Source organism: Rhipicephalus sanguineus, chromosome 9 (genome assembly GCF_013339695.2).
Source record: "Rhipicephalus sanguineus isolate Rsan-2018 chromosome 9, BIME_Rsan_1.4, whole genome shotgun sequence".
NCBI classification, from domain to species: Eukaryota; Metazoa; Arthropoda; class Arachnida; order Ixodida; family Ixodidae; genus Rhipicephalus; species Rhipicephalus sanguineus.
In genome coordinates this window covers 88075632-88088943 of record NC_051184.2, presented here as the reverse complement: position 1 = coordinate 88088943, position 13312 = coordinate 88075632, and the positions used below count along the sequence as shown (strand labels likewise).

General features: G+C 49.2%; 1 protein-coding gene across 1 annotated transcript in view; it reads right to left on the bottom strand.

Moving 5' to 3' along the window:
• The window catches only part of LOC119405985 (uncharacterized), a 92953-nt gene that overhangs the window by 36925 nt on the left and 42716 nt on the right, over window positions 1-13312 (bottom strand). Inside the window, exon 4 of the mRNA XM_049419277.1 lies at window positions 6260-6339. Coding sequence (XP_049275234.1) covers window positions 6260-6339 — 80 coding nt within the window. The remainder of the gene's footprint in view (window positions 1-6259; window positions 6340-13312) is intronic.

Here is a 13312-nt window from a genome sequence, read left to right as displayed (position 1 = left end):
TCTTTGACAAAATGGACAACTCCGCCGAACTGGCCACCCACGAGACACCACATCCTCAGTCACTGCCGCAGTCTTTCACACTAAGTATTGCCAGCGACCTTACGACGACGCAGCACAACCAACTTCTCTTGCTCGAAGGTTTCTCATGCTGCCCCGCCACGGTGGTCTAGTGGTTATGGCGCTCGACTGCTGACCCGAAGGTCGCGGGATCGAATCCCGGCCGCGGCGGCTGCATTTTCGATGGAGGCGAAAATGTTTGAGGCCCGTGTACTTAGATTTAGGTGCACGTTAAAGAACCCCAGGTGGTCGAAATTTCCGGAGCCCTCCACTACGGCGTCTCTCATAATCATAGCGTGGTTTTGGGACGCTAAACCCCAGATATTATTATTATTAGGTTTCTCATGCTCGTTTAACTGCCGAGCAACGCCACTTGGCCACACGGCGATATTTCGCACGCTATCAATAGTGGGAGCCACGCGCCCATTCGACGGCGTCCCTACTGAGTATTGGCAACCGAAATGCGTGTTATCGATGACCAGGTGAACGACATGTTCAACCGCGGTGTCATTCAACCTTCCCGCAGACCTCGCGCATCGCCAGTCGTGCTGGTTCGGAAAAAAATGTACCATACCATTTTGCGTCGATTATCGACGGTTTAACAAGATTACCCGAAAGGATGTGCATCCGTTGCCACGTGTTGACGACGCACTGGACTGTTTGCGAGGAGCCGAGTTATTTTCTTCCCCGGATCTCCGCTCTGGCTACTGGCAGGTGCCCAAGGCTGAGGGTGACTGTTTGAAAATCGCGTTTGTAACACCAGACGGATTGTACGAATTCACTGTAATGCCGTTCGGTCTCTGCAAGGCACCCGCCATTTTTGAACGAATTATGGACGGAATCCTGCGCGGCCTGAAGTGGCGCAGTTGTCCTTGCTATCTCGATGACATTGTCGTCTTTTCTCCTAATTGGTCGCACAACATACGCCGTTTACAGCAAGTCTTCACCTCTCTCCAGAATGCCGGCAAACACTATTTGCGCATGGCTCGTGCGAATCCTATGTACAACTAATCGCACAGAACTGGCCGATGTCGGTAGGTGTCGGATTCTCTAAGACTTTCGATTGAGGGCAACAGAATAGGGGTAAGTATAATACCTGTGGTGCAGAACATTACAGCTAAAATCACGATGCACACAACTCTAAATCTATTCGCAGCGCACGATCGCGGTGTAACTCGGTGTACGCATGCACACACCAGAGAAACAACGTGGCTCGGAGAGAAAGGTTCCCCTATTTGCAATTGCCGCAAGAGGGCGCCACATGTAAAGCTTGCGCAAAGAAGGAAGTCACTGTCATGAAGAAATAACGCAACATGTCGTTTCGTGCTGCTCTTTTTCTTTAGACTGATGCACCATGATGAACGCTAATTAGTTGTCATCTCGAGTACTTGATATACTGGGAAAAAAATTACGTACCTAAATCATTCATGGCCATGATCAAAATCATAATTTCTCATAAAAGCGTTTTGATTGCGCTCAACTAGCGCGACAGCTATGAAAAGACAACAAAAATGACATGAAGCTGCTGTGTTGGTTTACCATGAGTGCACTCCAACTCCACCACAGTTTTCTACTTTCGGCTTTCTTGTATAAGAATTCTGAACAGCTGTTCACACGTTAAGATACTCATTAGGAATTTCTAATAAAACGGCAAGTAAAAGACGAGCAATTATAATTTTACAGCGGAGCTATTATGCTCGAGGTTGGCCGTGTGTCGTAGATAAAAAATTATCATCATTATGAACCGACATCCGCTTTCCTTCATTGTCGTCTTCTGTTTCGCTCTCAAAACACGTCCGCCCAGTTCTCCGGCGTGGGTTTCAATAACTGTACCTACCACGGTGGTCTAGAGGTTATGGTGCTCGACTGCTGACCCGCAGGTCGCGGGATCGAATCCGGGCCACGGTGGGCGCATTTTCGATGGAGGCGAACATGCTTGAGGCCCGTGTCCTTAGCTTTAGGTGCATGTTAAAGAACACCAGATGGTCAAAAATTTCCCGAGCCCTCCAGCATGGCGTCTCTCATAATCAGAGCGTGGTTTTGGGACGGTAAACCCCCCAGAATATTATTAATATATTACTGTTTCAATAACTCTGATGGGTGAGAGAACAAGTACAGAGCGAGAGAATGAGAGTGAGTAGGAAAGAAAAAAAATAAAGATAGAGAAACAGATAAATTATTAGCGAGAGCAAGCATAGACATGTGTAGTATTGGGCGCGAGGCCCACCACTGGAAGCGCCGGCGCCACCGTTCGCGTGACGTGCTTGGCAGGGTCACGTGGTCTCAGCGGCCGAGTCGGAGCGCTGCCGCGTGCTTTGCAAACGAGTTTCAAGTTCCACCTACGCTGCGATCTGTTCAAATGCGGAGGATTTCTCGCATATTGAACACAACTTAACCCCTTGTGATAGAGGGTATCTGCATCCGAAGGCGGCGCTCATATATGCAGAAGCACCATCGGTCGCCTCAAACCCGTGAGATTGCTGGTTTGAGGCTTGTTTAACTTTAACAAGATATTTCACATAGCTTTCACTCGGCGACTGACTATTTTTCACCAAAGAAGCCGGTTAAGAGGTCTCCATCGCCGTTACCGCGTCAAGCGGGTGCTCCGTTTTTTTGCAAAGAAACAACGGCTGTAAGCTATCTTGTGCTTTCTGTTCATGAAAAATTACTATTTTGACAGTAAAGAACACGTTTCGTTTCGAAAGTACGTACAGAAATGTCGTGGAAGGGTTCCAGGAGGTGTTTTTGTCTAGCACCGACCGTAAAACCTATAAAGAGCGCGCCGGCGGTATCCTACCTAGCACGCAACCGAGGCGCGTCCGATGGAGAGCGACTCAACTCCTCGCCCCAATAGAGTTAATATACTGACTCCTGAGGAAAAGCTCTCCATAGGACCAATGAATTGAAACGTAGAACCTCATGGTTTGCGCCATGATGAGACAAAAAGAACATTGCCAGATCCTGAGACGCTCGCTGTATTTGACGATAGTAATCAGTTTAAATCTGCCAACCTACGCCGGCTAAACATGCGCGCTGTCAAGGAACGTGTGCTGTGTTTTGACGCGTCAAGCCGCGTGCTTCTGTAGTGTTGCCTGTGCAGCTGGCTGGAATGATAACAGTTAAAATTTTCAATTGATTCTGTATGGTTTTTAGTATGCACGCCCTACCAATAATGCATAGCGAATAGATGTTCTCCGTTCGCTGCCACAAGGGTCACTCGACTGATTCGCAGCTCGACGCAAAGTACGTAGGCCGTGGTCTGGCGCTGCTTCGACTCGCAGTGACGAGACATCTGTATCCACATTATTTTCAGCTCAGTGTTACAGTACTTCAGCTCAGAGAACCTTAAAGCAGAAAAATGTCGCTTGCAGCATAGTGACGAGTGCGAGTGATACGTCACCCGAGCGCTTCAATGAAAACTAAAGGTACAAGGCAGATGGAGTTTTATCACCGTTAAATATGCAAAAAAAAACTTCGGTTGCGCTTAGTTGATACATAACTTTCAGTGCTTGTCTCATCTCTTCTGTGTGGTCCGCCCTGGTTTTTTGCAATGAAGTTATCACCCTGATAGAAAAAAGGCTGTCACATGACGTCTTGTTGTCGGTACGTGGTGACAGAAAACAAACACGATGAGACTCTTCGACAACTACGATTTACACGACGCGAAAACCGGCGCAATCGGCCGCGAGCGCCTACAGTGGCGCCCTCTCGAGTGTTGATGTTGATATGGGGGCGCCATCTAGTAAATCGTCCTGCAATCACTCCTTTTGTGCACAGTAAATTGCACAAATAACCATTATTATCTTTCCTAAAAAAATTCGGTAGGTCCCACACCTTGAGGGAATCGGTTTCATGCGAAGCAGTCGGCGAGTAGTTCTAGGCTGCATTTTTTGCATTGAACCAATCGTTACGAGGTGGATCGACGTGGTTTTGTAAGTTTTGTAGTTCTGTGCACATCGTGGACTAACAGGCACGTTGAAATCACTGGTGTTTAAAAGGTAACTTACGCTCCCACGCAACGTAAGCACTCACGTTAGAGCACACATGTGAGTATTCTCTAAATGAAGATCACTTTAAGGTGCGATGATGTGAATATCGTACGTAATTTTTGTTAGCGTATTCCTCCCGTGTCGAGCAACGCTTAATATTGCTTGGCAAACCATAGGAACACAAATGTAACGTCAATTAGACTACTATAAAAGCGGAGCCAACACTGGAACCACAGACGATAACCTGATATGACGCCTCAGGGGCGTAGCCAAGGGGGGGGGGATTAGGGGGCTCACCCCCCCCCCCCCCGAAATTTTTCTGTTTTGCTTGCGTATACATACACGCGCACATACAAACGCACGCACGAACATACATAATGTATGGTTGACCCCCCCCCCCCCCGAAAAAAATTTCTGGCTACGCCCCTGTGACGCCTGTATCATAGGAGTACATATGTAGTGTTTATTGCTTTGTTGTAAAAATCGGCAGATCCCACCTACTGTGGGAATCGATGTTATGTGAAGCATGCGGCGGGAAGGTGCTGGGATCCTAATTATCATTATTTGCATTCGTCGCGCCAATGGTGTCAATGGCGGTTTTTCTTAAGGCTCTCGCATTTAAATTACCAATTTCTGTACTTAACGTTCCTGGGTAGATAGAGGCTCTCAATCACCTGTGGCACATACCCGTATACAGCGGCCCGTGGTAAACGGGTATGTGCCGCACGTGTCTGGAAGACAGGGTTTGACAACGTACGCGACAGGATTTTTACGTTATTCAGACATAATCAGACACTCATATTCGTCAGATGCTCTTACCCTCCCATGCCAATTTTTGTGTATATGTAGTTAAGGAGGCGATGACGAGAGCACTCAGACGTATCCGCCTAGATAGATAGATAGATAGATAGATAGATAGATAGATAGATAGATAGATAGATAGATAGATAGATAGATAGATAGATAGATAGATAGATAGATAGAAACGCTCAAAGTGCCTGAGGTTCGCTAAGAAATGCATCGCATTTAATATTCAAAATAAACAAAAACAATGTCCGCAGGTTTTTTTCTTGTGCAAATGATTCTTTAGGATTAATATTACGAGTATTGCAAGCGTTGTACAACGCTCATTATGGCGCTTCTCTAATGTATTGGAGTGGCAACAATGGCAACGTACCAAGATGTCAGCGCTCTTGTCGTTATTGCTTTACCGGCCAAGCTTGTCCTCTAGCGTCAGTACATTAGCTCTATGCTCGCCCCCAATAGAATAGCAAGAGGTGGGAACGAGAAAGGTCAGGGCGTAAAAGGGTAGCTTAGTCAGGACCAGCTAGGTGCCCATCAGCTCTCCTGTGATCCAGCCATGCGCCACCGCCTGTCGCTCCCTGCCAGCGGCAAGTTATCTTTTTTTCCGCATTACTTTCTTCACAGTTGCATCCCAATTACGGCATATAACATCTCCTATACGCTCCTTGGCATTATTGTGTGTTAGTTTTCATTAATATTGTGTCTAACAAAGAAAAACGAGCCCTTAAAAGTCATCTTCTTTCCTTCATTCATAGCAAGGGTCTCGTTCTGGGAGACTTGATGCATTCAGGTAATATGCGAGGTATTATTGGTCAACTGCCAGCTCGCAGAAAGGTCACGTGCTGCGTGACGCCAAAAGGCGAGCAATAAGAGCGTTCCACACTCGCCGCCATGGCTGCGATCGGCGCTGACTAACACTCCTAGATTTAAATGCACATATATGCACTATAAATTGCACGGGGGGGACGACCGCCACCGTAGCTCAGTGGTAGAGCATCGGACGCGTCATTCGATGGTCGCCGATTCGGTCCCTGCCGGCGGCATCTTTTTGTCCGCTTTACTTTCTCCACATTATATCCCAATTATTAGAAATAACACCTCCTGTACATTCCTTCACATCGTTGTCTGTTAGTTCTCATTATTATTGTGTCTAAGAAAGAAAAACGAGCGTCAAAACAAAGTTATTTTAAGAGATGAGTTATTCCGTTAGCTATCTAAATGGTTCCACGACCCCGGAAACTTGGATTATCTCACAGAGATAAATGTTACTAGCGGAACTTCAATAGGTGAGCGGTCGTAAACAATGCAGTAAAATCAAGCATTAACTGCGCGACAGAGGGCGCGGGTAGTTTCGTACATTGTCCGGCGAAACCAGTGGATGTAGGCGTTCATACGCTAGTTTTGCTTACCTTTTTTTGGAGTGTTCAAGATCATTGCAGGTTTATTGGTATGGTTCATCAGCTTCGCATGTTGTCCACGTAATGTTTTCCTTTAAAAAGAACCGTTTGTGATAGGTGAGGCAGTATAAGTCAACAAATAGAATTATTGTTATAAGTTGTTGCACTGAGCCACGTAAAACAAAAAATTACACCATCTTCCGCTAAAGGGGACCATGAGGCGATGCGAAACAGGAGCACATGGACGATCGCGTTCCGTTGGCATTCGCTGGGCATGCTACCGACCTCCCCTCATGGAACGCGAAGAGGAACACTACGCGCGTCGTGTCTTCCCTCTAGCCTGGCTGTTAATTCTCACAGGGCGTGCAGGGAAAATCGACAGGCACGCGACAGAGAGCCAGCATAGGAGAGGAGAGAGAGGGGGAGTTGACGCGCATGCGCTGGCTCTCATCGCGGCGCTGCGCAGGAGAGAGCTTCGACATGTCGAGGCCGCATTTCAGAGGAGCCAACCGAGGCAAGCGCTGGACTTCTTCTTCTTCTTCGTGGTTCGGGAGGAAAATGAAAAAGGCACGTAATTTCTGTGTGCCTATAGGCGACACGGCGCAGTGCCTTGTAGGGGTGGGGATAAGGGGGGATAAAAGAAAAGTAGAAGGAAATAGAGAAGGAAGTGATCGAATGTCGACAGGCACGACGAAGAGAGAAGAGGACAGGAAAGATTGGAGAACCGGTCAAAGGACTTCACGGACGGGACCACGATTCCGCCAGGGGCACGATGCGCGTCGGTGACGAGGCGGCGAGAGGCACGAGCGCGTCCTGAACGGGCGAGCGGGGCATTGCGGGCGACACGTCCGTCTCGCGTGAAATCCTCCGAGCAACTCTGAACGCGCGCAACGCTCTACTATTTGAAGGAGAGGAGACTAGAGGAGGAGAGTTGCGTATGCGCCGTGAGAGCAGAAGCGAGAACGCAGGAGGAGCGCAAGCAGGTGCTGGTAGAGAAGTGGAGAGAGTAACGCGCAGCTGTTGGAGAGAGGGAAGGAGGAGAGTCGCGCATGCGTAGTGTGAGTGCGGACATCAACGCTGCGTGCGGATTACCACTCCGCCTTACATACCCCCGAGCAAGAGATACTTCGCATCTAAAACGGAATGGTGCGTTTCGACTCCGGTTGAATGCACCCTTCATTTGAACAATTTTAAATGCGAAGCATTTTTTGCGAACTTTTGCTACTTTGAGCGTATCTATCTATCTATCTATCTATCTATCTATCTATCTATCTATCTATCTATCTATCTATCTATCTATCTATCTAAGACTTTGTTTTCGCCTGGCCGTTTCGTTATTGGGACGTATACCAAAATTGGTATGGCACAACATGACTCTATGACGAACATAAATGATACGCCATAACATGACAATCATGATATGGATGTTATGAACGACATCAATTACATGCCACGGCCTTGGTGTTCTTGCCGCCGTTTCATTAACTTGATATATACCAATATTTTTTGGCGTGACAAGATTGTCTGACAAACATAAGCGACAGGTCCTATCGTGCTAATCATGAGACGCATGCCATGTACATCATGAGTTACATGACATGGTCTCGGGGCGCTCGCCACCGTTTAATTATATTGCGACGCCCATTTCTTGTCTTGTTGTGCTGTATTCGATTTTGACCGGCAGGGACGGTTATCAACGCTCGACGCTATCCGCGAAGCAGTGTTCGAGAAGCTTCGTGATTGTAGTAGGTCGTTTTGTTAAGATTGCGCCCCGCACGCGAATGTTCCAGCTTTGTCTAGAGATAACGCCGCCACCAGCGATATTCCTGGAAAGTTCAATAGCACCTGTATAAAAGCCGACACGCTTGACCGCTTGTCAGTTAATCGATGGTCGAAGCTCTGTTCGCCGCTATCAGTGTATTGCTGTAGTGTGACTTTCAGTTTCCCGGCCACAAGTTCGGCCAAATAAAGAGTTGCCCTCTCGGTGCGCGGCGCTGGCTGGCGGGCGTTTAGGCTACTGAGATACCACCAACACACAAAGGAGGCTACATGAACGCGCATTTTATCTTTCACACTTTCTTCTCGGTGCTCTTGCATGGATGGATGGATGCTACGAGCGTCCTCTTTATAACGGGGCGGTGACATGTGTGCCAACCGATTGGAAAAGAGAAAAAAAACGCCAGGCCTGCGCGGAAAGCTCATCACAGACACAGCGAAAGCTCGAAGAGCGGCATTTCTAGAGCCCGTTATAATCTCTCTTGTGGCTACTGATACAAGTACACTAGGAACGTACCCACTACGCCACAAATCATAATTTTTGTGAAGTTGGGAAACACCCACCACGACATTACTCGTCATTCTGCGGAGAAGCGAGGTACCATCTGTAAGGCGTTATTTGCACTTTGTTGATGCGACGGTTGACGACGATGAAGAATTATGGCTGATCCCTTTGTAATGGGTCGGAAGCTTTGAAGGACCCACTAGATACGTAATTCGCATTGAGATAACTAATATTTATTCTCCAACCAAAGTTACGAAAACACGTAAAAACCCGACGTTTCGGAACCAGCTCGGTTCCTTCCTCAGGGGGGACTGCGGCGGCTTGGCAGCGGCCTCTTTAAGGCACTCTCGCGGCGGTTAACGATCCCACGCATTACCGCGGAGCGTAGCCCATGCGCATACACCGGGGGGAAAGTTCCGAGGGAACGGTTGATATTTTGAGTGGTCCTCTGTATGTGCCACGACTCCAGTAGCAACCTCCTCCTCCACTTGGTTTCACTTTCGAGGATGGCGGTTCCGTTGAAGTCTATTCTGTGGTCAAACGTCTCCGCGTTCTCGGCGACGGCGCTGCGTTCTTTGTTGAGTTTACGGACGTCGTTGACGTGTTGCCTAATTCGTTCGGGGAAGTTTTTAGTCACGCCGATGTATGACGAGGGGCAGTCGGCGCACGGTATTTTGTAAACGACGCCGGGCGCCCTGTCCTTTGTTGGTCGGTCTTTCGGGCGGGAAAGGAAGCGGCCCAGCGTGCATGAAAACACGTGCGCGATGTGCACACCTTCTTTTCTAAAAATCCGGGCCAACGCCTCGCTGGCTCCCTGAACGTATGGGACCGACACGCGTTTTGGAGAGCTGTTCGTCAATGCTGGCTGGGAGTCGCGTAACCTCTTTTGCTCTGCGCGGCGGGCGACGGATCGAATGAAATGTCTGGGATAACCGTTTTTTCTGAGGTCCGCAATTACGCGGGCCTGTTCTTTCCGGCGTTCTGTGTCAGTGGAACATATCTTTTTGGCTCTCTGAAGTAATGTGGACACAACGGAGGCCTTGTGGGTGGAGGGATGGGACGAATCGTATTGAAGGTATCGGCCGGTGTGCGTCGGCTTCCAGTAAACGGAGAACTCCAAGTCACTGCCCCTTCTTGCCACCTGGACTTCGAGAAAGGGGAGGGTGCGGTCGCGTTCACACTCGACCGTGAACTGTATGGCTGGGTGAACGGAATTTAGGTGCAGTCTGAAGTTTTCAATTTCAGATGTCTTCACGGCACAAAAGCAATCGTCCACGTAGCGAAGAAAGAGCTTGGGTCGCGGCGAGAAGGAGCCAAGTGCTTCCCTTTCTATATGTTCCATGGTCAGGTTTGCCATTGTGACAGAGATGGAGCCTCCCATTGCGGTTCCACTGTTTTGCCTGAAAATCGTTCCTTTGTAGGAAAAATACGTGCTGGACAGGCAGAATTCCAGTAGGCGTGGTGGTTTTCGTAACTTTGGTTGGAGAATAAATATTAGTTATCTCAGTTTACTTATCCAACCAGACAGACTTCTGTCTAATGTTTACCTTCAAGTAATTCGCATTGTGTGATGCCCGGTCGTTCTTTCATTCTCCCACCACGCTTTATAACATACGCTAGCGTGAGAAAGAGATAGAGGGAACTAACCTTATTGAGACCCTGAGGAAATGGATCATGGGAGCCTTATGTGCTTCCTTTGCAACCAATAGAAGTGCACTTGCACTTGCAAGTGCACTTGCATCGTGGGTTGGAACGCGGTGCGAGCTAGCATACCGAAAAATAAACGCAGGATTTCTAGGTATATCGGTCAAGATCCACTTTCCCGATCGTATTATCCAATTTTTGGCAAGAATGTGATCGTTTTAAATGCATGAAAATGCATTATTTCCAAGGGATGTTGTCCGGGAATAAAAACAACGTATTAGGCGTAAAAACGTATTATACTGAATCGTATCAACGAGATACCAGTGTATATATATATATATATATATATATTCTAAGGAACAGAGACAGAGACAACGCCCGATCCTGGGCCAGCTGTTCTATTGTCTGACCTCGTCTTTCTCTACTTCGCTCTAGCTCCCGCGCGCCAGAGCCTCGGTGCCGCTCTTCGTCATCACACTCGGCCATGACTGCAAGCATTGTCGGCTGGGCTGCCGACAATGTTTCTGGTGGGCGGTGCTGGATGCATCGCGGTGGTCGGTCCGGGCCACGCCGCGACTTGGCTCATGAATCTGCCATAATATGTCTGGTGGACGGCACTGACTATTTCGGAGTGGCCTGGGTCGGGGATGCTGGAACTTCAGTTGGAAGTTTGCCATATATGATTCTGGCGGCCGACACTGGCTATGTCGCAGCAGTCGCAGGTCTCGGGCGCGGTGCAGTCTGGCTTGCAATACTGCGGATGACGATGGCTCTGGTTGATGGCGCTGACTGTATTGTTCTGGTCGCACGTTTACGCTGGCCGTATGCCATTTGCGGTGGCATGTATCATCTACTTTGTCTTTTTCTGGGCTTCCGTCTTGAGTCTGTAAATGATGGCTCGACGAAGGATGCGAACGAGGTCGGACATGTGTGCGCCCTGTGCCAAGATTGTCACGGGTGTCCAAAGCCATCTCGACCTCGCTGCCTCTCCCTCCGAACTTGTCGACGCCCGGTCGACCAGTGATGGATCCCGTGCAAAACACCACTCCGCCGGGTTCCACTTGGTCTTCAAGCAACACAGTGGCAGTTTGAATGAAGTGGTTCTTGTCGTAAACGGGCTCACACGCCACGCGGCTGGGTTGACGGACATCGGCTTCTTCTGGCTTGGGTGTAGGCTCAGCCATGAGAGGGTACCTGCTTGATGAAACGGACATACCCTTGACCAATGCGGCATCATCCATCGCTTTTACTTCGTGAAGCGATATGTCGCTGAGCAGTAGATGAGCGTCAGCGCATTCGGCCAATGACTGCGTTGAAAGCGTAGGACCATGCATTGACGCGACAATAAAGACCTCTTTCCCAGAATTCGCTGACAGGTCAGGTTGCGCGTGAAGTGAGGGCCGCTTCTCCGACGGTCGCTGGTGGGAAGAGGTCGAAGTGACGTGATCATACGATGGTGAGCTTCGGGACCACATCTGCAGGGGCTGTGAACAAAATGTAGTCTCGGCGTCTGTTAGAGACGTTATAATTTTGGTTACCGACACCGATTGCATGGCCTGAAGCGATCAGCCTGGTCTCAGGTGTGTGGGTGTCCCAGGGCACGTTGTGACATTGTCTGCAGGTGAGCTGCAATGCACAGTTGCAGCATCGAGGAGGTGCCCCTTCAGAGCTCCATCCTCGGTAGCGGTGAGCTTGGACTGGGTGGCGGCTGTGAGGTGGTGATCAATCGGTCCACAGGCAGCTATGAGCCTGGTGCTCCACTCGGCCCAGAATTGCTGCCCCACGCCTTCGTACCTTTGCCACGCCGCGGCACCGTCCCGAAGGCGGTCTATGGCCACGGATCACTTCTGCTGATCCGTCCAGCACTCGCGAGCTCCGATAAGCGTTCACGGTCGCCACCCAGTTGTCGGCGTCGTTCTGGAAGCCGCAGAACTCTGGCAACTCACAGACAGCCGGCGACGGTGGGGCGGCAGACGAAAATCTGGAGTATGCCGACGCCAAGGAGCCCAGTTGAGATGCGAGCTGCGTCAGGGCACACCGGAGCTCTCTACGGTTCTGGACTGAGCAAGATTCGAGGCCATGTGAGGCAGCTGCAGCAAACAGGGCATTCATTGCGCACAATGACGGTATAGCGGCAGGACACAGCTCGGAGCACCGAGCTATCCAGGCGTTAATCTCGACACGGAGTTGTGCGATGGTATGCAACAGCGCCGCGGCGCTGTCGGATGAGGCGTACAAAGAGCGAGGATTCACGTCCGCGGAGTATGCGGTGGTAGCAGTACTCCCGACGGCAACATCCATGTCCAAGGAAGCCTGAACAGCGTCCCTTGGATGCTCACGCGTTGAAAGAGTCCTGGGCACCGGATCCGTGTCACGGGGCGCGTACGCGGCGTTCCCAGACGACAGGAGCCCGTGAACATTCTCAGGCGAAAGTGGTAGCAAGGTTCCTGGAAGGTCGTACGCTGGAACCACCGAAGAGGCATGGACGCCGTCCGCGGATGATTCGATAAGTAGCGGCAGCAGCGGTCGAGTCGTGGAGTCCATGATTGAGGAAGCGTGGACGGCGTTCCTTGGATGGATAGACCGCGCTGCTGATGACCCTCGAGGACACGTCGCCTCAGGTTCAAGGTTCGATTCGCGTCGTAGGCTGCGCCATTGTAAGGAACAGAGACAGAGACAACGCCCGATCCTGGGCCAGCTTTTCTATTGTCTGACCTCGTCTTTCTCTACTTCGCTCTAGCTCCCGCGCGCCGGAGCCTCGGTGCCGCTCTTCGTCATCACAATATATATATATATATATATATATATATATATATATATATATATATATATATATATATATATATATATATATATACATTACTAAGTTCGATCGCTTCGCTACAATATATATATATATATATATATATATATATATATATATATATATATATATGTGTGTGTGTGTGTGTGTCTGTGTGTGTGTTGTAGACTAAGCGATTATCATTGCAGTGAAGCCAACTGTCTCCTGAACTGAACAAATGCTTATGAATGATATACAAATACATATATTATTCCGAATATATTTCGGGCATTTATTAAACGATTTTTCAAAAATAACTCGGGATGTAAAGGACTCAGTACCTCAGGCACGACAATGC